Here is a 21,049-nt window from a genome sequence, read left to right on the forward strand (position 1 = left end):
CGGGGTGTGGTTTCCTCTCCCTCTCAAAATGGCAGCTTCGACAATTTCCTGAAAATCTTGCCTCAAAGAATTGTGTGTCCTAAAATGGTGATGGTAGCAGGGTGAAGTTGCAGTTAGGAGTCCCTATAAATGGAAAATGGATTAAGGATTCAGGAAATGGCGCTCGACGGAATGAGAAGCGAAGTTCCTGAATAGCGCTCGATAGAATGAGAAGAGGAGTCACTGAATTTTTTTTTACAGAATCAAAATGAAAATGGAAGGACTCAGTGGCAAAAGCGGAGAAGCTATGTCCTCCCATGTGGGGCAGATTTTTCCAAAATTCGACTATACGCGGGGCAGATTTTTCCATAAATTTGGTATTCAAATTTCAAATGGACGTCTCCCTTACTCCGTATCCTTCCAGCAAGTGGCCATTGATGGGAGCTGTCACTTTGAGCGGTTGGGAAATGTAAGTGAACAACACAGTGATGACGACGGTGACCCAGACGAAGAGCTTGCAAACAAAACTCCGCAGATGGTAACCCCTGTTTTGTTTACTTTGGGGACAGATGTGACCCACATTGCGGAGGGTCACTGAAGGCAACCAATAAATCCTATGCTATTGGGCCATTAATGCATAGGATTTATTGGTTGCCAGTACCTTATGCTTTGTATAGGGTATTTAATGCTTGGTGTATGGCCTTCTTAATATGCATACCCATACATGGCCATCGTCTTTTCGGCAACGTTTACGGTTTCAACTTCAGTGGCTAGATTAATTGCTCTGACCCACATAGCTCCATAATTCGTACTTCAATCACATTAGTTGGTTAATGCAGTTTTAATCTCAATGCCATTGTTTACCATTTCAAACCTCCCCGTTCACTATTTCAAATTGGCAATGGCGCCCAATTTTTTTGAAATTAATTTATTTCGATTTCAAATTGGCATGCAAATATTTTGTTATCCCTCCTCTGGTATCCGCTCATATAGCAACCTGTCCGAGGCGCTAAGCCAATCCATACCTAGAAGTTTCATCAGGAACTCCCCCAGTGGAATTTTCTGCGTCTTGCTGAAATAGTCTACATCATCTAGTTGGTGGATTAACTTCTGTTCATTTTCTCTCTCATTCTCATGTTGTTGTTTATATTTGAGATAATTTGGTGGAGAAAAGTAATCGAGACGAAGGAAATACAAAAATGCCCTTTACCAGGCCAAGAATCTGTAGGCCCAGAGGCTGAATGGCGAGTATGACATCTCAGACTACCTGCTCAGACGTGCATCTTCTCCTCCGAGAGTGACCGATTTTGTGGGTTCTGTGGATTTTTTGGGTTCTGTGGAGATCAAGACGACCGAAGACAGCCGCTACCAAGGACTCTACGCCACCCAAAAAATAAGGACCAGGCAGCTCTTGCTAGTAAGAAACACCATCGCAGTTTCTTATAAGAGTGTTTCTATGGCCATGTTTCAAGTGGACAACAGGCGTAAAATGAACAAATCATCTCAGGAAGATCTTGTGGCTGTGGCAGTCTATGCTGCCAGGAAATCGCAGAGATTGCTCCGTCAAATTTATACTTTATTCTATTCCTCTACGCCCACCAACTGTTAGGTTCCTGCCAAATCCTTGCTGGCCAAGAAGTAAAAAATGAAATTTTGCAAGTGGATGTTAATTGTATTTGGGAAATTGTAAGACTGAACTCATTGGGTGAAGACGTAGAGACTTTTGTTTCAAAATCCAAAATAAAGGAAGCCAGACTTGGTTTGCGAAAACTGAAATATACGAGACTCTAGTTGTTTCCGTCCCTCATTAATGATTCTTGCGTGCGGAACTTGAGCTGGCTAGTAGTCGGAAATGCCATGTTTATACATGTTTCCAAGCCCATCGAGAGAGAAGAGATCACTATTTCTTACTTTGATACCTCCTTCTCTTGTTACAGCACCAAGCCAAGTGAAAGAACTGGGCTTTTAAGGGCAAGTGTAAGAGATGCATTCTGGAGCACTCTTTAAGGAAATATCTGGACCCTATAGTTACAGTAAGGGTTGAACAATTGTATGATAGAAAATGAATTGATTGCAGGAATGTCTCATCAATTTTTTAACCATATAGATCTTTTGGAACAGGCAAAATTTGCGAAGCCTTTCCCAAAAGAAGAGATCATCCAGAGCTCTCATGTTATGAAAATGGGAGAAGAGAAGCTCTGGATTCGTGCATCATTTTTGTTGCATACCTCCTATCCACAATGTTGAGAGGCTTCGTTCCTTCTAGTGAGAAACTTATGGAGGCTATTCATAGCACCATGCCCGACAACGTACTAAATATGGCCATGGCAGCAGGGAAGTTAAAAAATTTCCGGCATCAGATGGTGGATGAAAATGAAGGAATTAATGCATGACTTGCATCAGACCAGGCAAGGGAGGCATGCATTAGTGTGTTTGAATATGTTCTCAATGCGCTCATCCTCATGCATTCAAATGGACTCCATCGTTATGGAACCATCACAAATTTCTCAATAAATGAATGTTTCAAGAGAACTCCAAAACTTCCTTGGATAGTTTAATTATTGTGGGTTGAGTTCTTTGACAATGGATTTAAAGGACAATAAATCAAAACACTGCATAGATTTTGAATGATTTGTATAAATAGTTTAAGTCAAATTCTCTCAATACTAATTTGAAAGATAGTTTATTTGGTTACTAGTTGAGAGTCACCAAAAATCTAGACTTAATAAATAAAAAATTCACAGTTAGTTGTTAATTTTTTTGCCATGAAGATCTCTAATCTAGATTAAACGAATTTTGCTTTAAAAATGACATCTCATTAACAAACACCATCGAAGTACACCCATCGAACAGCATAATCTATATTCAGGATAACTCGCAATCTAGACTTTCTATATCATAGAGTTAATAAGCAATTTCATCTTTTTGGCCTTTAACTTCACTTCATATTGTAATAAACATGTCTTTCGGATTAATCACATCAATGTTATTTGGTGACATTTCGAACCAACTAATGTGTTTTACTTCATATTCCTTGGAAATTTTCAAAAGGAATTATTATCTTACAGTTAAATATTATTGATGGGATTCTTTTCTATTTTTCAAATTTATTATTTTACGTGCTAATTTTAGATTAAATTTTGATAGTTTAAAATTTTAGATAAGAAAAGAAAGATATTTATTTATAACTAAGAGTAAAAAGAATATCATTAATCGGGTTCTTTTCTATTTTTCAGATTTATTATTTTTCTTAGTGATTTTAGATTAAATTTTCATCTTTTAATAATGTAAATAAGAATATGGAAATATATTTATATATCAGGAAAGGAAGATATTTATATTTAAGAGTGAAAGAAATAAAAATGAAATGTATATAATTTAGATTTGATAGTTTAATTGTTGTATGTTGTGTTCTTTGACAATGGATTTAAAGGACGGTCAATCAAAACACTGCATAGATTAAAGATTTGTAAAAGAAGTCTAAGTCAAATGCTCTCAATACTAATTTGAAAGATAGTCCATTTGGTTATTAGTTGGGAGTCACCAAAAATCCAGATTTACCTAATATTTTTTCTTTCACTACTTCCAGTAATGACCAAAGATAGTTCCTTTGCCATGAAGATCTCTCATATGGATTAAACGAATTTTGCTTAAAAATTGCATATTCTTAACAAACACCATCGAAGTACACCCACTAGCAACATAATCTATATTTAGGATAACTCGCAATCTGGACTTTTGGACATTTTGTATCTTAGAGTTAATAAGCAATTTGAGATTTTTGGCATTAACTTCACTTCATATTCATATTCCTTGGTTTTTTTGCAAAATGAATTATTATCTTATAAATATTATTGATGGGATTCTTTTCTATTTTTGGAAATATGTAGGATAACTCGCAATTTGGACTTTTGGACTTTTTGTATCTTAGAGTTAATAAGCAATTTGAGATTTTTGGCATTAACTTCACTTCATATTCATATTCCTTGGTTTTTTTGCAAAATGAATTATTATCTTATAAATATTATTGATGGGATTCTTTTCTATTTTTGGAATTTATTATTTTACGTGGTAATTTTAGATTAAATTTAATTTTTTAATAATGTAAATAAAAATGTGAAAAAAGAAAGAGAAAGAAATATATTTATAATTAAAAGTAAAAAATAAATATCATTAATTAAATTCTTTCATATTTTTTAGATTTATTATTTTACTTAGTGATTTTAGATTAAATTCTCATATTTTAATAATGAAAATAAGAATGTGGAAATATATTTATATATCAGGAAAGGAATATATAAATGAAATGTATATATTTTAGATTTGAAGTTTGGGGTCGAACAGGACTCTATTATTGTATTTGACGATTCCATTTAAATCTGAAAGATCGTAAATGACATTTAGCCCAAATGAAATTGTAGTTTTTACGGTGTATTTGGATAAACTATCAAATTTTGTTAAAAACATATACTATTATAGTTTTATAAATTAAATGATTGATAAGTATTAATAAACATCAATCCATAATAAGTATTTAAATATTTTATAATACATCTCATGGTATAAATTCATTTTAACTAAAGATCTAGTAAGTAGGCTAGAAGTATCAAATCTCATGAGGCTCAAACTTCTTTTAGGGTACCCAATTTAAACATGCAGTTCCAATAAATCTTTGTTGGAATTCACACTACATTGTAATATCAACCCAACATTGATGTTTTATAATACTTTTAATTAAAATTAATCAAATATGTATTTTCATTTTTGTTTTTTCTATATGTTCTTTCATTTAGAGAATATTTTTTTTTTTTTTTAAAAAGGAATACATGTCAACTTGTTGAGCACTAAGGGAATTATACAGTTGTTCTTGGTGCAAAAATTGTAAAAATAATTATTTTTTATTTTTATTTTTATTTTTTATTTTTTTTTTACAGAAAAGGATAGAGGATATACTAGATACTTGGCCTTAATGCCAAAAAACGGATTACAAAAGGTGAGTCTAATTCCACAAGTCCCGCACAACCATGCAAGGCCATGGCGTTTATGCTTAGCTCACATCTCTTTTTGCCTGCTACTATGTAATCTATTTCAGAGATTTTCCCAACTTTATGGATACATACAAACTGATTTAACAAAAGGCAGTAAAACATGATAGCTATCTAAATTAAGGAATTGGTTCCCATGATTCCTGTCCTCCTCTGAGTAAGGCTCTAGCCGTAAGGAGGGCTGCTTTGTTGGCTTCGATGTCTGCCTCCTTATTATTAGCTCTCAACACATGATAGAAATTCAACTTCTGGAAAGAGTCTCTAAGATCTGTTACTCTGAAAATCAGCCTTGCAAGCCTTAGATCCGTTGGCTTAGAATGAGTCACCATAATGTTAATTATTACCTGGGAGTCCCCAATTACATTTGCCTCCCTGATGTTCAGCATTTTCATAATCTTGAGTCCTTGGAAAAGAGCCAAAGCCTCAGCTTGAATGCTAGAAGCTATGCCCAGGCTCCAAGCGAAACTGTGTATCCTTATACCATCGGGATTCAAAATTACTCCTCCAGCACCAGCTCTTCTAGGATTGGCCTTTGCAGCCCCATCAAAAAAGAGGGAGAATCTCTGCTGATCTGTGGCCCAATCATTGAAGTCATTTGTTGAAAGTCTTATTTGCCAATATTTGGGGAGGGAGATACTATTTTCACTATTCTGAAACTGGAGTTTGAGAGAGGAGCCCCAATTTATATCTTGCTGGCTGAGATTTAAGTCATCTTGAATATCTCTCAGACTCTCTTTAAGTTGACTTTTATTCTTAACTGCCACAAGCTTGGCCTCCTATTCGTAGCTTCTAAAAATCCTTGTATTTCTCTCAAGCCAAACCTGCCAATAGATTATTTTAGGGAGAGCAGTCCAAGCAACTTTGATAATTTTGTTTTTTGGGGGAGTCCCGGGATACCTTTGTAGCCATTTAGTAAAAATATCGGGGATGGAGGAAGGAAACACGATGCTGGAACTTAGAGTTCCCAATAATTCTGTCCAAATCTGCAAAGTAAAGGTGCATTCAAGCATCAGATGAATTACGCTTTCCTGGTTTACCTTACAAAGACTTCACCTTGAAGGACCGTGAAAGCCACGTTTCTGGAGATTACCGTCTGTCAAGATTTTTGAGTGACATAGTAGCCAGTTGAAGAAGTCAATTTTAGGCAAGGTGGGATAATGCCATATCCCTTTCCAAGGCTCAGGGTTTGTGGCCACATGGGGGCGCTCACACAGCTTGGCATAACCTTGAGCAACCGTGTATCCACCAGTTTGCATACCCCATCCTCTTGTGTCCCTTTTTCGAGCCAGCGATGGAGACAAGTCGTGGAGCTTGGAAATCAGAATTTAGTGCTCCATAGATAGATTTGGGGGTGTTTGAAGATTCCAACCAGCCCGGCGTGAGTTCTGCCAAGCTGAAATGTCCCACAGAGTTCGCATTCCAACCTCATTCATCCATCTACGCAGTGTTTGGAGTGAGCGACAGTCTCCCAATGGCTCGTTATTCAAAATTTTATCTGTCTAGAGGTTGATCCTTTTTCCATTACCAAGAATCCAGAAGGCATGATCTTTGATGAGAGAGCAGGCTTTGCTGCAAAGCTTTAGAAAGGGTGTATTTGGATGCATCTTAGGGTGATCTAGCCAACGAGAATTCTGGCCTTTGAAGTATTTTTTCCAAAGAGCTAATTGCGCCCAACCAGGTTTAGGGGCAATAATTCTCCAGATTAATTTATCTCCCATTGCTACATTTTGGTAGCCAAGATTCTTGAAATTCAAGCCTCCTTCCAACCGTGGTTTGGAGATACATTCCGAGTTGACCAGCAGAATCTTTTTCTCATTCTGCTTGCCCCCCTTCCAAAAGAATTTTCGAATGGTATCCTCCATTTTTCTGAGAAAGCCAGTTGGAGCGAGAAGGACAGAAAATTGAAACAAGGGAAGGGTGGAAAGAATAGATTTAATAAGGACAGACTTACCAGCAATGTTAAGCCAGGCATAACCCCAGGCAAGCAGCTTGTTCTTGAATTTCTTCAATTGGGGGAGCCAATCTCTGTTGTAAGCTTTTTTGAGAAAAAACGGGAGGCCCAAATACAAAACTCATCCAAAGCTTTTTTAAATCTGGAGGCAATAAGCCCAGAAGCTACTCGCAATAGCAGTGAGTCATCCACGAATAGGGCATGATTAATGGTTTTCACACCTCTTGCAATACAGAGCCTAGCAATATCCTGATCTGCTCTTTTTTTGTCTAGGTAAAAACTGAGAACAGAGGCTTGAAGAACAAATAAAAGAGGTGAGAGAGGGCACCCCTGCCTGAGCCCTCTTGAGGCTTTGAAAAAATCGGTAGCTCTGCCATTTATTAATGGGGCAATCCAAGGCTCCGAGATGCAAGCTTGAATCCAGTTTATAAATTTCTCACCAAATCCAAGCTTATGTAAGACTTTCAGCAAAAAACTATGCCTAAATCTATTAAAATCATTTGCTAAATCAAGTTTGACAACCATACCTTTTTCATTGCGACTCAGGCTTGAATGGATTGCCTCCTGGACCAAAATGAAGTTGTCCACAATCTTTCTACCTTGAATGAAACCTCCTTGGCTTTCCAGAATGATTTTGGGGAGGATGGGCTTCATTCTGTTAGCGATGACTTTGGTGATCAATTTGTAACCTATATTACAAAGCGAAATAGGATGAAACCTGTTGAAGGATTTGGCTCCCTTCTCTTTGGGGATGAGAGCAAGAAAAGCATAGTTCGTGCTTCCTCCAAATTTCTGGCAAGCTTGGGATTTTAGAACCATTTTGTAAAGATCCTTTTCCACAATGGACTAGCAAATTTGGAGGAATCTGGCTGAGAATCCATCTGGCCCAGGGGCTTTGTCTGGGTTCATGGCAAATAAGGCAGCCTTGACTTCATTCTTGGTGACTTTTGCTTCAAGGAGGTGATTCATTTAAGCAGAAATCAGGGAGGGGATCCCGTCCATCATCTCTGAACTTTGATCCAGATTTATATCTTCGCTATATAGACTTTTAAAATGAAGAGAAGCTGATTTTTTTATGTTTGCATTATCCTTGTGAATGACGGTACCATATTTGATTTCGGAAATGGAATTGGTACATTTCCTTGCTTGAGCTTGTTTGTGAAAGAAGGAAGAGTTCTTGTCCCCTGCTTTAAGCCAAAGACTGTGAGACTTAAGTCTCCAATATTCTTCCTCAGCTAGATATGCCTTATGATAGTTTTGCTAAAACAGGGATTCTTTATCTAGAATCTCTTTTGTTATGTCAGCTGTTTCGGCTTAGAGCTGATGGATTTCCAGTATGTGTTGGATTTTTTTCCTTTCATTGGCTAGATTTGGCAGAGATTTGGCCCAACTTCTCAAAGCCCTTTTCACTCTTCTGAGCTTTTCTTCCCAAACAAAAAAGGGGGAGCCTTTGACCGGCTGCAACCAAGTGTCCTTAACTAATTGCATGAAGTCCGATTCCTTAGCCCAGAGCGTGCTAAATCTAAAAGGTATAGGTCCAAGGTCAAGCTAAAACATGAGTTCCATCTTGATGGATTTATGATCCGAAGTGTTGCATGGCAGAATATGCATTCTAGCCTCTAATCCAAGCAGAAGAAAAGAGCTTTGAATTAAGAATCTATCCAATCTAGCAGCAATGTGGCCAGGAACAATTCTTTTATTAGTCCAAGTGTACTTACCCGAGATTGGCCAGCAGGTCCCAGTCCTGCATAAGGTCCTCTGCCCATTCCCTTGCTAGATCTCGAACAACGATGCCTCCTCTCTTGTCTGATGATAAGAGAGTGAGATTGAGATCTCCTGCTATGATGATATTCTCAAGATTAACTAGATCTGCTTGGTTTCTTATGGAGTCCTAGCAGGCCTTGTTTTCCACAACGTTCACGGGGGTATACAAGTTGAAGAGACTGATTACCTCTTTTGAATCTATGTGCTGCAATTTTAAGAGCAGCCAGTGAGTATTGAGGGTTTCAAAGACGTATGTAAATTTGCTAGCGTTCCAAAGAGTGCCCAACCCTTCGGAAGCCCCTCGGGCTGAGATTGCTTTAGCCTCACATTTGTTCCAGAGTTTCTTACTTGCCTAAAGGAAGACAGTGTCTTCCAGTTTGGTCTCCTGGATAAGAAGTATGTCAAGAGTTTCTGTTCTTATTAAACTTCTGATGGCTTCTTCTTTGATTCTGCTCCCCATACCTCTATAGTTCCAGGAGACTATCTTCATCATTTGTATTTTTGATTGGCTCCTTTGGAGCCTTGGGACTGGTTTCTCGCCATCTTTGCTTTTGATGCTAATAGCTTCTCAATGATTGGCTGGCTGCCTTGAAGCTTATCCTTGAACGTTTCTTGTTTTCTTTTTTCCCGATCTAATTTGCGGCCTCTTGTGGATCTCCTTATCAAAGCTTGGGATTCTCCTATTTCCCCTTCTTCCTCTGAGCACTCTGATTCATGTTCATCTTCCTCTACTTCGACAGTGTTTCCTTTGGAGCTCTCAGCCATTGCCATATCTATTGCTGGAACACCACTTCCAGCTTGCTCAACTCCGTTTCCAGGACCTTTGGGAGTACCTTTAGAGGGAGGGGTTTATTTTTTATTTTCTGGTTCCTAAGATTCCTCTATTTGCGAGCTTAGAGGGGCGAATTTATTTTCTTGATCTATTCTGGGAGGGGGTTGCTGAGGGGGGGGGGGGGGGTTTGAGGACCTCTTCCATTTGGACCAACCTGCTTTTGGATTTTCCTGGTGCACTTGATCTGGTTCCAACCTTCTTCTTTACCCTTATCTGATTCCACATTGGTTGGGCGTCCTCTAGCAAAGTGGCCGTAGACATGACATTTTCGGCATTTGAAAGGCAGTTGCTTGTAATATAGCTTCTGCAAATGGGTCTAGTTTCCTACTTTGACTTTGATGGCTTCCGAGAGACCAACCTCTAGGTCTACTTCTACGCAGATACGAGCACAGTCATATTGATCTTTGTTGTTTGCCCTGTCTATGAATTTCCCAAGGGCGTTTCCCATGTGTTTCAGTGAGTCCCAGTTCCAGCAATGGACTGGGAGATTAGGGAGTTTGACCCATATAAGGACAGCCGAGGGGACATCGACTGCAGGGTCGAAATCTAGCATCCATCTGTTGAGGTACAATCCCTGAGGGCCCATGAAATAGGGGTCATTCTGAAAGATTAGATCCTTGTCTTCCTTTGAGGTGAATTCGAAGAGGAAAAACCCTCGTCCTAAGAAGTAAGAAGTGACGCTATACTTGATTAGAGGAGCCCAGTTCCTATTCACCCAAGACTCTGTGGTCTTAGGAGAAGGCCAAAGACCTATGAATTGGCCCACGAGAGCCCGCTCAGCTAAGGAAAGGGAAACTTGAATCGAGGTCTCTGGCGATAGGGAGATTTTAGGAATGTCTTCCAACCTCTTGAAAAACTTGGCTGCTTCGCTCTTCTTCTTTTGTGGCAAGCCGGCCAAGAGCCGAGAGAAAGATTCGGCAGATGAAGGCAGGCCTGCCTAGGGCGAGCTCGGGGCCTCCATGAGGGTGAGCTAGGCTTAATCGTCCCTCCCAGCAGAAGATGTGCGCTCTAAATCTGCAGAAAATCAAAGAGGAGTGCAGAGGAGGAGGGAAGAGGGCCCAAAGCCACGAGCCGCAGAGCAGCAAGGGCGTGAAGGCGCCGAGACGTAGCTAGGGTTCCATGGCTACTTCGAGCTCAATCGCAAAAAAAAACAAAAAACGTCTAAAAAATTCTCAACTAAAGTTACAATGATTAGTTGTATATTTTATTTTATGAGAAAAAAATTAAATTATTTTTATTATTATTATTATTAACCATAAAAGGAATTAACATATAACTTAAATATGTATGCATTTAAATAAACATGTAACAAAAATTTTCAAGGATTAAACGTCACTTTATCATGAAGATTTTTAATTTGTAAATAGATTTTGTTAGAATACTATGGACCAATACCATGGTTCATCAATATCATATCCCAAAAACCATAACTCATTTCATGACACTTGTTCCAATGACATTTTTATTTAATTAATCAATTCAATTAAAATGACAAAAATGGAATAACTACTATGAAGATCAATTTCAACTTTTGATTTGTGAATATCATTAAGAATATTCTAGAATGTTTCATGGAGGTTAAATAATTATCATTTACCTAGCAATTATTGATAATTAAAATGAAATTATGGAATCCCTATTCCAAAATAAACAAGTCTACTAATATAATTCATATCAAATTGATGAAGCCAACACATAAGAGAAAAATTTGTAATAACTTTTAAAATAAAATATCATTTGAGGCATGGAGGTTAAATGTAGAAAATGAATTCTTAAAAAACTAAAAATTAAGTGTTTCAACTTATAGTTAGATTTTACGAGCTCTTTTCACTGATATAATTGATGAGTTTTGCAATTTTTTATTATTTACCATGTTAATATTTTTAGCTAGTGAGCTATCTCATAGGATTTTGACGAAGAACACTAACTTCATTTAACAAATAATTAAGTTATGCCTTTATTCAGTAAATAATTTATTATATAAATGAAGAACAATAGGAGTGGAGGCCTAGTAGGTGGCTTCTACTCCAACAACGACCTCTGATGGCACCCACTAACTTGATCTGATAGGTCTCAATATTGCCACTTTCTTCCATGTTTCAATGTAAGCCCCTACTTGACATACATCCACGTTTTGGTTTTTGTTTTGAGGGAAGAATGGGTTAAGTATAACCCTACCAATCAATGAAGAATTCACTAGAGCTAAACACATTGTATGATTAATAAACAAAGTTCAAGCTCCCCCGTAATGGCCACACAATACATGTGTCAATGTTACATGCATGTTATGGTAAATATTTTTACTATGGAAGAAACACTAGTCGATTACTCAGAGGACCCACTAGAGGGTAAAACCATTTTCATCTCATTGACAACCAGTCCTCGAGGTGAGAAACAACTCCCTTATTGGCTAGGAAACAATGGATTCACTGATGGAACACTTTCCTCTCCAAGGTAGCATTTTGGATGGTCATTTTGTGACAAGAACAAACTCAAAAGACCTAATTGAGCATGTTGTTGGACCAGTTCTTCCCTCGGGAACCTCAAACCTTGAAGGTGGCCAGTTCACAATTCCCTTCCATGACTCCCCTTATGGTAACACTAGATATACCTCCTTCTCTTCTTTGTATGAAGGTGCAACCCCTTTCTAGAATTTTTCATGGTCAAAGAGTTTTTTCTTGAAAATCATGTTTTAGTGACATCAAAGTGATGACATGGTAGTGACATGGAAGAGATGATGTGGCAGTGACATGGAATATATGACATGGCAAGAGAACCTAGTGGAAAGTTTTGATTGGTTCTCAAAATTTTCACATGAGAACTCTCGAAGTCTCAAGACTTGCATTGGAATTTGTTTGGTAGACTTTTTCTTTTTATTTAATTTTCTCAAGTAGAACCATACCATGCCATGCAAGAATCCTATTGTCTAGGGTTGTAGGCAGCATGGACATGAGATTGAAGTCATGATCTGAATTCATCAAAAGCAAAATAATTTGGTTGAGGTTCCAAAAATGGTCTTTATTTCTCACGTAACAGGTTATTTGGTTATTTGGGCCTTCGAGTATAAAGAAATATAGTGTATAAAATTTTAAGCTTAGATATGAACATAAATGAATAGGTGAAATACCTATTAAATTTCTTGTCCGCACTTGGTCATATGGATTCCATTAAAGCCCTTAGAAATGAAGTGTTATATGAAAGTGCATATAGGAAATTCAAATTTTTGAAAAAGAATTTGTTTTTTTATTTTATGAAAAGATGTTAATGTTTTTGACACATCATTTAACTAAATCATTCACCAATGACAAGTGGCGGACATGCATGGCATCATTTTTCATGAGATCCCATTTATCGAGTACCTATAAAAATTTGAAGTATTAGGAGAAGAACAAATATGACAATACTATTTTATAAATATTTTCCTATATGCACTTTCGCATATACATGTGTGGTTGTTAGATATGGATGTTGTTATATTTGTGTGCAATTACAAAATTCACACATATACAAAATATTTCTTTCATATACGTGCACTTTAATATATGTGTGTATATAAAAATTGGGAGCCGACATGACCATTGTAGGTGGGACCTTAACTTAGAAATGAAACTATGCTTAAATATCAAAAAGAGTTTAAATATATTGACAGTTTCATATGCAGGAATGAAAGCACATTTATGAAAGTGGATTTCTCTATATTTTATTGCATATCTATATGCATTTACAAAAGTACTTGCATATACATATAGCTTCTAACATTGAAATGGGTTGAGTTTGGGGTAGTTTTTTTCATTTGTTTCTCTTTCTTGCTAGAGACTGACGTAGGGTGAGAGGTATGGTGACAAAAAGCACATGGGTGAACTTCTCATGGTGCTTCTTACTCAAATACATAGTAAATGGCTTGAGGCATCTCATCCACTATCGGAGTAGCAAGGAGTGTTGGTGTCACTATTTGGATTGATGGAGGGCCTCTAATGCATCCTGTCAGGTGTATCCAACCATCTACCACCTCTCAACGTATCATCCATGTCCAACATGTATCATGATTGAGACCTGATATCATATTCCTCATTAGTCCTTTCCTCTTGCCCATGGATGATCCTCAATTGTTCTTGTCAATGCAAATTTGATAGGATATGAAGGATTACTGCATTACCTTCTACTTGATTTTCCTGAGCTTTGACAAGTCTTTCCTGTGACTCAATCAACTTGTTATTGTCTGCCTTGCAACTTCTGATCTTTTGCTTCAAACTTCTCAGTGTATCTGCTAAATCAGGAGAATACTCATCTCCTTTCTACTTGGATGATCTGTAAGGAGAGTCACATGAATTGTAATCCACCATTCTGCTCGTCATATCTAATCTTTTATCGCCTGCAAACATGCCATGTTAGATAAACCAAATATAGACATAATCAAATCATACCTTAGTGTGTTTCATGGGAGGCTATCCTGTATGCAACATCAATTGGTATTAGCATAATATACATAATGACACCAACAGCATCATGATGAAACAATTGCAATAATGACCACCACAATGCATGTCTAACCTACTATGCATGATAAACATAATAATCACAATGCATGCACAACCAACACATTAAAAACTAACATGCATGCAAAACAATCACATTCACTAGACTCTTCAGCCCAATGACTCTTCAACAGACCTACCTATTAAAGGCACACCGACCACACTTTAATGGTTGTCATACAAATTCTAATTTTCCTTCCTTGGACAAGCAAGGCACCTCTTTCCCCAAGCAATTTGACCTCCCTCAGATCTCTTAGTGTTGGGAAAATACTTGGGGGGGGGGGGGGGGGGTTGGGCGGGTGGGGTTTGGTGAGTTACTATTTTAAACTCACTTTAAACTTTTCATTTAATATTCTTCAATTTGTACGCTACTGTCATTTATGCAAACCACGTATATACGCGACTTCTATGAAGTAAAGCCACATATATTCAATTAACTAACTTTTCGTATGTTCCATCAAATATTCATCTTTAACTAGTGCATCATTATGTCATTATTCATTTATTAAGAAGAAACCATGAGAAGTAAAGAGAAGCTAACACAAAACATAAGCAACACACATAGAACACTGAGGTTTTATGTGGAAACCCAATGTGGGACAAAACCATCATTGTCGTCGTCTTTGTCTTCTTCTTTTATTACAAAGGAAAACATATTACAATCTTGTATTGGCGCAGACTCATACCAGTATACAGGGACCCACCTGTAGAAGGCTACAACCTTCTCTCATTCTCCAGCAAGCAATGGAAGGGAGCTCCAACCCCTTGATCGAGTTTATCGACTCCTACAGAAGGGAGCTCCTACCCCCTGCACAAATTCTCCAACTACTACTCGAAGGAAGCTTCGACTCCCTCAATGAAGGCTCCAACCATCAACACCTCTTGCTTACCATGTTTCATAATGTTTCATACTAGATCCACTTGACTCAACACATCAAAAATGTAGGCCACCTTTCATCATATTTTCATATTGGACCCACTTCTATCATTAAGCTCAAACCAAGTAACAATTGTAAAAACAATCACTGATGGAAATCACCCAATCATTGAAATGACTGAATCATCAAATCAATCACCGAATCAAATCACCCAACCATTGAACCAGCTGAATCATCAAATCAATCACTAAATCTTTGTCAACCAATGCAACTAGATCAAAGAAATTCATATCAATGCATAACCACTCATAAGTATACTAGACCATGTACTATTCATCATAGAAACCAAATGTTGTCACTGTAAACCCTGATCAAACACATGTCAGAATGTATATGCTACTTCTATGAAGCACACCTGTGTATGTACACGATTCCTCTAAAGATGACCTGCGTACAAATATCAATATATTGACAGCTGAATATGAATCACTGTAATACTGAAATAACCACTGAACCAATTACTACATCAATCATAGATCATTAATCTAATTACATATCACAACACAGTAACATATTTACTAATCAACATTTCATTCCATAACCAACTCAACTCAACTAGTATGGTCAAACACAGATTATCATGATAGAGACATCATTGATAGACAACAACAAACATAGCATAACAGATGAAATGTCATCAACAAGCCATATTGCAAAACCCTAGAAGACATACGCGACTTCCATAAAACATATCAATGTATGTATGAAACAACCATGCATAACACCCATGTACAAATTCTGAACACACTGAAAAGTGTATATATTCTACGAAGTCTTTTTAGTGTGTTTAGAAAAATGTATATATATTCTACGAAGTCTTTTTAGTGTGTTCAGAAAAGCGTATATATTTTGCAAAGTCTTTTCAGTGTGTTCAGAAAAGCGTATATATTCTGCGAAGTCTTTTTAGTGTGTTCAGAAAAACATATATATATTCTGCGAAGTCTTTTCAATGTGTTCAAAAAAGCATATATATTTTGCGAAGTCTTTTTAGTGTGTTCAAAATCAGCGCATGGGTGTTATGCATGGTTGTTGCACATTAACTACAATATTGTATACTATATTTTTCTAGCATTTGTTTCAAAGACAATAATTAATACAATGAGGATATTTTTTAGTTTTTGTTATGAGAGAAAAGATAATTCAAAGTTGTTCTTGGGTGCATTCTTGTATGCTATGTTTATATGCATTTGTTCCAAAGTCAATAAGTAATATGATGAGGATTTTAGCTTTTTTTAAAGAGAAAATATTGGTAAATGGATGACATTGGTGGTTTAGTAGAGCTTCATGGTTCAAGAACTCTTTCTTATTTGGAAAATATCTTACAACCAAGAGCCTATGGAGGCCAATAACTAATGATGATTATTAGAGAAAGGTCATAGAATAAATATGAATAACTGATATATATTTAAAAGAATGAACAATAGATTAACTTATCAATATTTTATAAACTTTAGAATGCTTGCTACCCTTAGGTTTATGGTATTGTAAGATGAATAATTATGAATTGAAAGAAAATCAAATAGGCCTTGATCCGTAGATAATTGGAACATAAGAAATCAAACACATAAATAACCATAGAAGGGAACATAGGAAATAAAACACATAAATAACCTTTGAAGGATTCTATTTGAGAAAGGACAATGACTACTCACATTAGTTAAATTTTATGATCAAGAGATAATGGAGGCTTATCTAAACAATATCATTGAATGTATTTCTAAATATTTCTTCTTCTCATAAAAAAATGGATATAAATTTTGTATTTTTTTTCTTCTCCCAATAAAGTTGATGCTTAAAATATTTGATTGTTTCATAGATAAATTAAAAAAAAAATGGGTTAAAAATTCAATTAATTATTTGCCTAAGAATAAGGATGCCTTAATATATGTCAAATTGGTGTAAATACAATAAGTATGTGGGCCATGTTAAATGGATGGACACTCTTTGTTTGGCTCTTGGTGGAGCATAAAAGGATTGGAATGAAATCATTACCAGTTCTTTGATTCACCCCATTCTATCCAAAAATTTAGTAGCAAATGGGAGGACACTTTATGAAAGGATTTTAGATATCATCATGTTGGTATTTTTGAGTATTATTGTAAAATGTGGCTCTTTATTCTATTTTGAGAATACATATAGAATCATATTATTGATTGCTAAGTAATATGAAATGGAAACAATATCCAATTGTAATCATCCATATTCAGTTTATCACAATATTTTTCTAAAAAAATCATTATTTAATGATACTCTAACACGATTTTTTTATTAAGAGAAATTTGAGGTTTAAAATGGGTTTTTAAAAGGAAAATAACAAAATAATAGTTAAAACAATAAAATAAGAATTATGAATTTATAAATGAAAAGAAAGAAAACTTTTTTATAGTATTTTTTTTTATGTATGTTTAGTCAAATATCAAGTGTAGGTTTACTCAAATATCAAGTGGGCACCTCGTAGATGAGGAATTGAATTTTTAGACATCAAGTGGGCACACTAGATCAGGAATTGAATTTTGCATCCAAGAAGTGCCAACTCCATTTGAGTCATTTTGTTAATACATTTTTTTGTTTTAAGGTCCATTGTTGATCTCAAAATTCCCCTAATATTTATTTACTCAAATAATTATTATAAATTTAGTTGTTATTTTCAAGGATTAAACCATACAACACAATTTGTATATATTAATCTTATTTTTTGAAAGACTCTATTATCATTTTGAATATTATTTGTTCTTTTAAATTTCATTTTGTTAATACATTTTTTTTTAGGTTTATTGTTGATCTCAAAATTCCCCTAATATTTATTTACTCAAATAATTATTATAAATTTAGTTGCTATTTTCATGGGATTAGACCATACAACACATTTTTTTATATATATTAATCTTATTTCCTAAAGACTCTATTATCATTTTGAATATTATTTGTTCTTTTAAATTTTATTTTGTTAATACATTTTTTTGTTTTGAGGTTTATTGTTGATCTCAAAATTCCCCTAATATTTATTTACTCAAATAATTATTATGAATCTAGTTGTTATTTTCATGGGATTAAACCATACACCACCATTTTTATATATTAATCTTATTTTCATTAAAAATCTTAAACAATGGATATTTAAGGAGAAATTAATATTAGACAAACAAAATGATATTTAGAGAACTATTTATATCCATATAACTTGATTTTTTTCAAAAATGTGAAATTCAAATTTATGTTATGAAAAAAAAAAAAACACTCTCATTTTACATAAATAATAAAATCTAAATTAATTATAATACATTTGTTTCTCTCATGTGTTATAAATAAATTTATCCTCACAATTTTTACCCCTTGCAAACTTCATTAATATAATTTTATGAAATTAAAAAAAAAAAAAAAAAAAAAAAAAAAAAAAAACTTTTAAACTATTTCTTCTTTACTTATATCTTTCAATATATCCTTCCCACACATAAGTTATTAACTAATATCTAATATTTTCAGTATTTATATTTTATTAGTTTTCTACTTTTCTGTATAAAATATTTTAAAAAATTATATTTTAGCATAACCCTTGAATATATCCTTCCCACCCATAAGTTATTAACAAATATTTAATATTTTCGTTATTTATATTTTATTAGTTTTCTCATATTCAATATAAAATATTTAAAAATATTATATTTTTAACGTAATCTCTGAAGTCAAGGGGTGTGTTTTAAGGAGTTGTCTATAATGCGACTTTTTGGAGATTTCGGTGACGGAATCCGGCGGAAGAAATTGAGGTTAAATCTTGATTTGTTGCAGTTAAAATGGTTTTTTAACTGCATATTTGGATTCAGCACCCTGAAAAACCCCTGGGACGCCTTGATTGTGCATAAACTAGTTATCAAACTTGCGATTCCAATAAATTGCTGCCGGATTTTGACCGGAAAAACCCACCGGAAAAGCTTCCAAAAAGTCTCATTATAGACAACTGCGTGTTTTAATTAAGTCTAAATAATTAAGTGTACCATGTTCCAGTTATTAAACCATTATCTCCACACGCCTTTTGAGCTTTTATTAATTGCACCCACGCTTTCAATAATGCAGTTGTCTATAACGCGACTTTTTGAAAGCTTTTCCGACGGGTTTTTCCGGTCTAAATCCGGCAAGAATTTATTGGAATCGCAAGTTTGATAGCTAGTTTCTGCACAATGAAAGCGTCCCAAGGGTTTTTCAGGGTGTTGAATCCAAATATGCAGTTAAAAAACCATTTTAACTGCAACAAATCAAGATTTAACCTCAATTTCTTCCGCCGGATTCCGTCACCGGAATCTCCAAAAAGTCGCATTATAGACAACTCCTTCAATAATTGCGCATATCTAGTTATTAACTATTAGTTATGGCTGTGCCAGCACCTGACACTGACGTCGTCAGCTGGAAAACGAGGCAAGAGCTAACCAGCCTGCCATAGAGTATTAAATGCCCGTATGGAGGCCCCACTTACCATGCATGCCCATGCCCTTCCATCCCGCATCATGCATTTCTCCGGGAGCCCCGACCCATCGCGTCAAACTTTCTCCGGTAGCGGGTGACCCACCCCCTCCGCGCTGGCACCCGCCATGCTGGCGCATTTTCAAACCAAGAGATCGCGCCAAAAACTCATTTTCGTTGCTCTATTGCTCCATTCGCGCTCCGTCGCAGGTCCTCTGCAACCCTCGATTAGCTCTTGCCCTGAGGAACACATCTGTTGGATTTCGCTCGGAGACTTTTCGGGAGGTTGCGGGATCGTAACGGTGAGAAGCCTTGCCATATAAGATTCCATTGTTGAACAACATTTTGATAAATTTATCCTGCGCTTGCTCCATCGCTTGCCCTGTTTGTTCGTCTGAACCAAAAGAATCAGTTTTCTGACTGCAAAATAGTGATTTTACTAGCGATTGTGCAGCGGCAGATTCGAGTTCGAAACTCCGGAAGAGGTATCTGTCTGTAATTTTGGGGGAGGGGCGAGGGCTAGCTGAGAAATTATGTGTGAATCGCAGCCTCGGGAAGTCTGGAGATCGTCCCGGGAGCACTGAGAGGCTCGACATTCTGGATCAGGAGCAGCATATTCTGAGCTTCAGCATCGTTGGGGGAGATCACAGGGCTAAGCAATTATCGATCCATTACCAATCTGCAAGAAACGGTCATAAATGGAAAACCTTGAACCAGTGCCGCATGGGAATACCAATGAGGAGACATGTTTATTCGTGGACACCATCGTTAAATCCAATCTGCAGTCCCTGGCTCACGTCTCCAAGCACTTGAGCGCACAGCGTTGCTGAGCGCAGGATCGAATCTCATGCCGCAATGATCAAGCTTCGTTTTTTCCCTCTTGTTTGTGTTTCTGCTTTTGTTGGCTATACAGTTTGAGAATTTGTACAAAGGCAGTACCGATTGAAACTTGCAGAGGCATTCGTGATGTTTATTAATATCTGATTCTTTTGACGGATTTTTCAAGCTTCGAGATTAAATTTCTTCAGGAATTGATGCAGTACCAGGTTTTTCTGTGCCCGAGGCTTTGAGGCTGTGAAAGACAAAAGAGGGATGCAACTATCTCCGCTCGCCGGCAAACACCATAGTTTCATCATCACAATGTCCATATGTCATATGTAGGATTGGGCTTGCAATCTTTTCTTTCTAGACAATATTGCAGGATGGAAACTTTTTTGAGTGTGATTTTCCCAAACAGACACTTCTTGGAATTTTATTGTATGGAAATCGATCTCATGGCTGCTCTGTTGTGGTTGCACACTTTATCAACTCTTATACAATTCCTCCAATTTTATTTTGGTTTTCCATTTCAAATGGTTCATTGTGTTTAATCAGGTATCTGAGTTTTGTGCTACAAAATTTACAGCGGTCAAATGGGTCATTGTGTTTGCTCAAGATGCGTAGGCTTGTGCTAAAGAATTTCAGTGTTAAAAGGGTTTGAGGTTGGATCTGAATTTTTAACAGCGTGAAGGGAATTCAGATGGATCTGATTTCATTGAGATTGATCTCTT

The 21,049-nt window shown here is 36.2% G+C and overlaps 1 protein-coding gene and 1 long non-coding RNA gene across 2 annotated transcripts; one reads left to right on the forward strand and one right to left on the reverse strand.

Moving 5' to 3' along the window:
- Positions 1-5,143: 5,143 nt before the first annotated feature.
- LOC149187727 (uncharacterized) lies at positions 5,144-19,639 on the reverse strand. The gene is made up of 2 exons (XM_089409744.1): positions 19,513-19,639; positions 5,144-5,595 (listed from the first exon to the last, which is right to left on the reverse strand). The coding sequence occupies exons 1-2, from the start codon at positions 19,637-19,639 to the stop codon at positions 5,144-5,146; spliced, it is 579 nt and encodes a 192-aa protein (XP_089265870.1).
- Positions 19,640-19,700: 61 nt separating this feature from the next.
- On the forward strand, positions 19,701-20,843 carry LOC149187728 (uncharacterized). Its single transcript, XR_016256211.1, has 2 exons — positions 19,701-19,801; positions 19,954-20,843. It is a non-coding gene; the product is annotated as an uncharacterized LOC149187728 (long non-coding RNA).
- The last annotated feature ends 206 nt before the right edge of the window (positions 20,844-21,049 follow it).

Source organism: Pinus tabuliformis, chromosome 3_1 (assembly GCF_031772625.1).
Source record: "Pinus tabuliformis cultivar Carrire ecotype Pingquan chromosome 3_1, CPIR1, whole genome shotgun sequence".
Classification (NCBI taxonomy): Eukaryota; Viridiplantae; Streptophyta; class Pinopsida; order Pinales; family Pinaceae; genus Pinus; species Pinus tabuliformis.

Bases quoted from the DNA above. Each gene is read 5' to 3' on its own strand.
- LOC149187727 (XM_089409744.1), bottom strand. From the start codon at position 19,639: ATGCGCCAGCATGGCGGGTGCCAGCGCGGAGGGGGTGGGTCACCCGCT. The intron at 5,596-19,512 runs GTAAGTGGGGCC...ATTGGGCCACAG, and splicing joins GAAGGGCATGGGCATGCATG to ATCAGCAGAGATTCTCCCTC.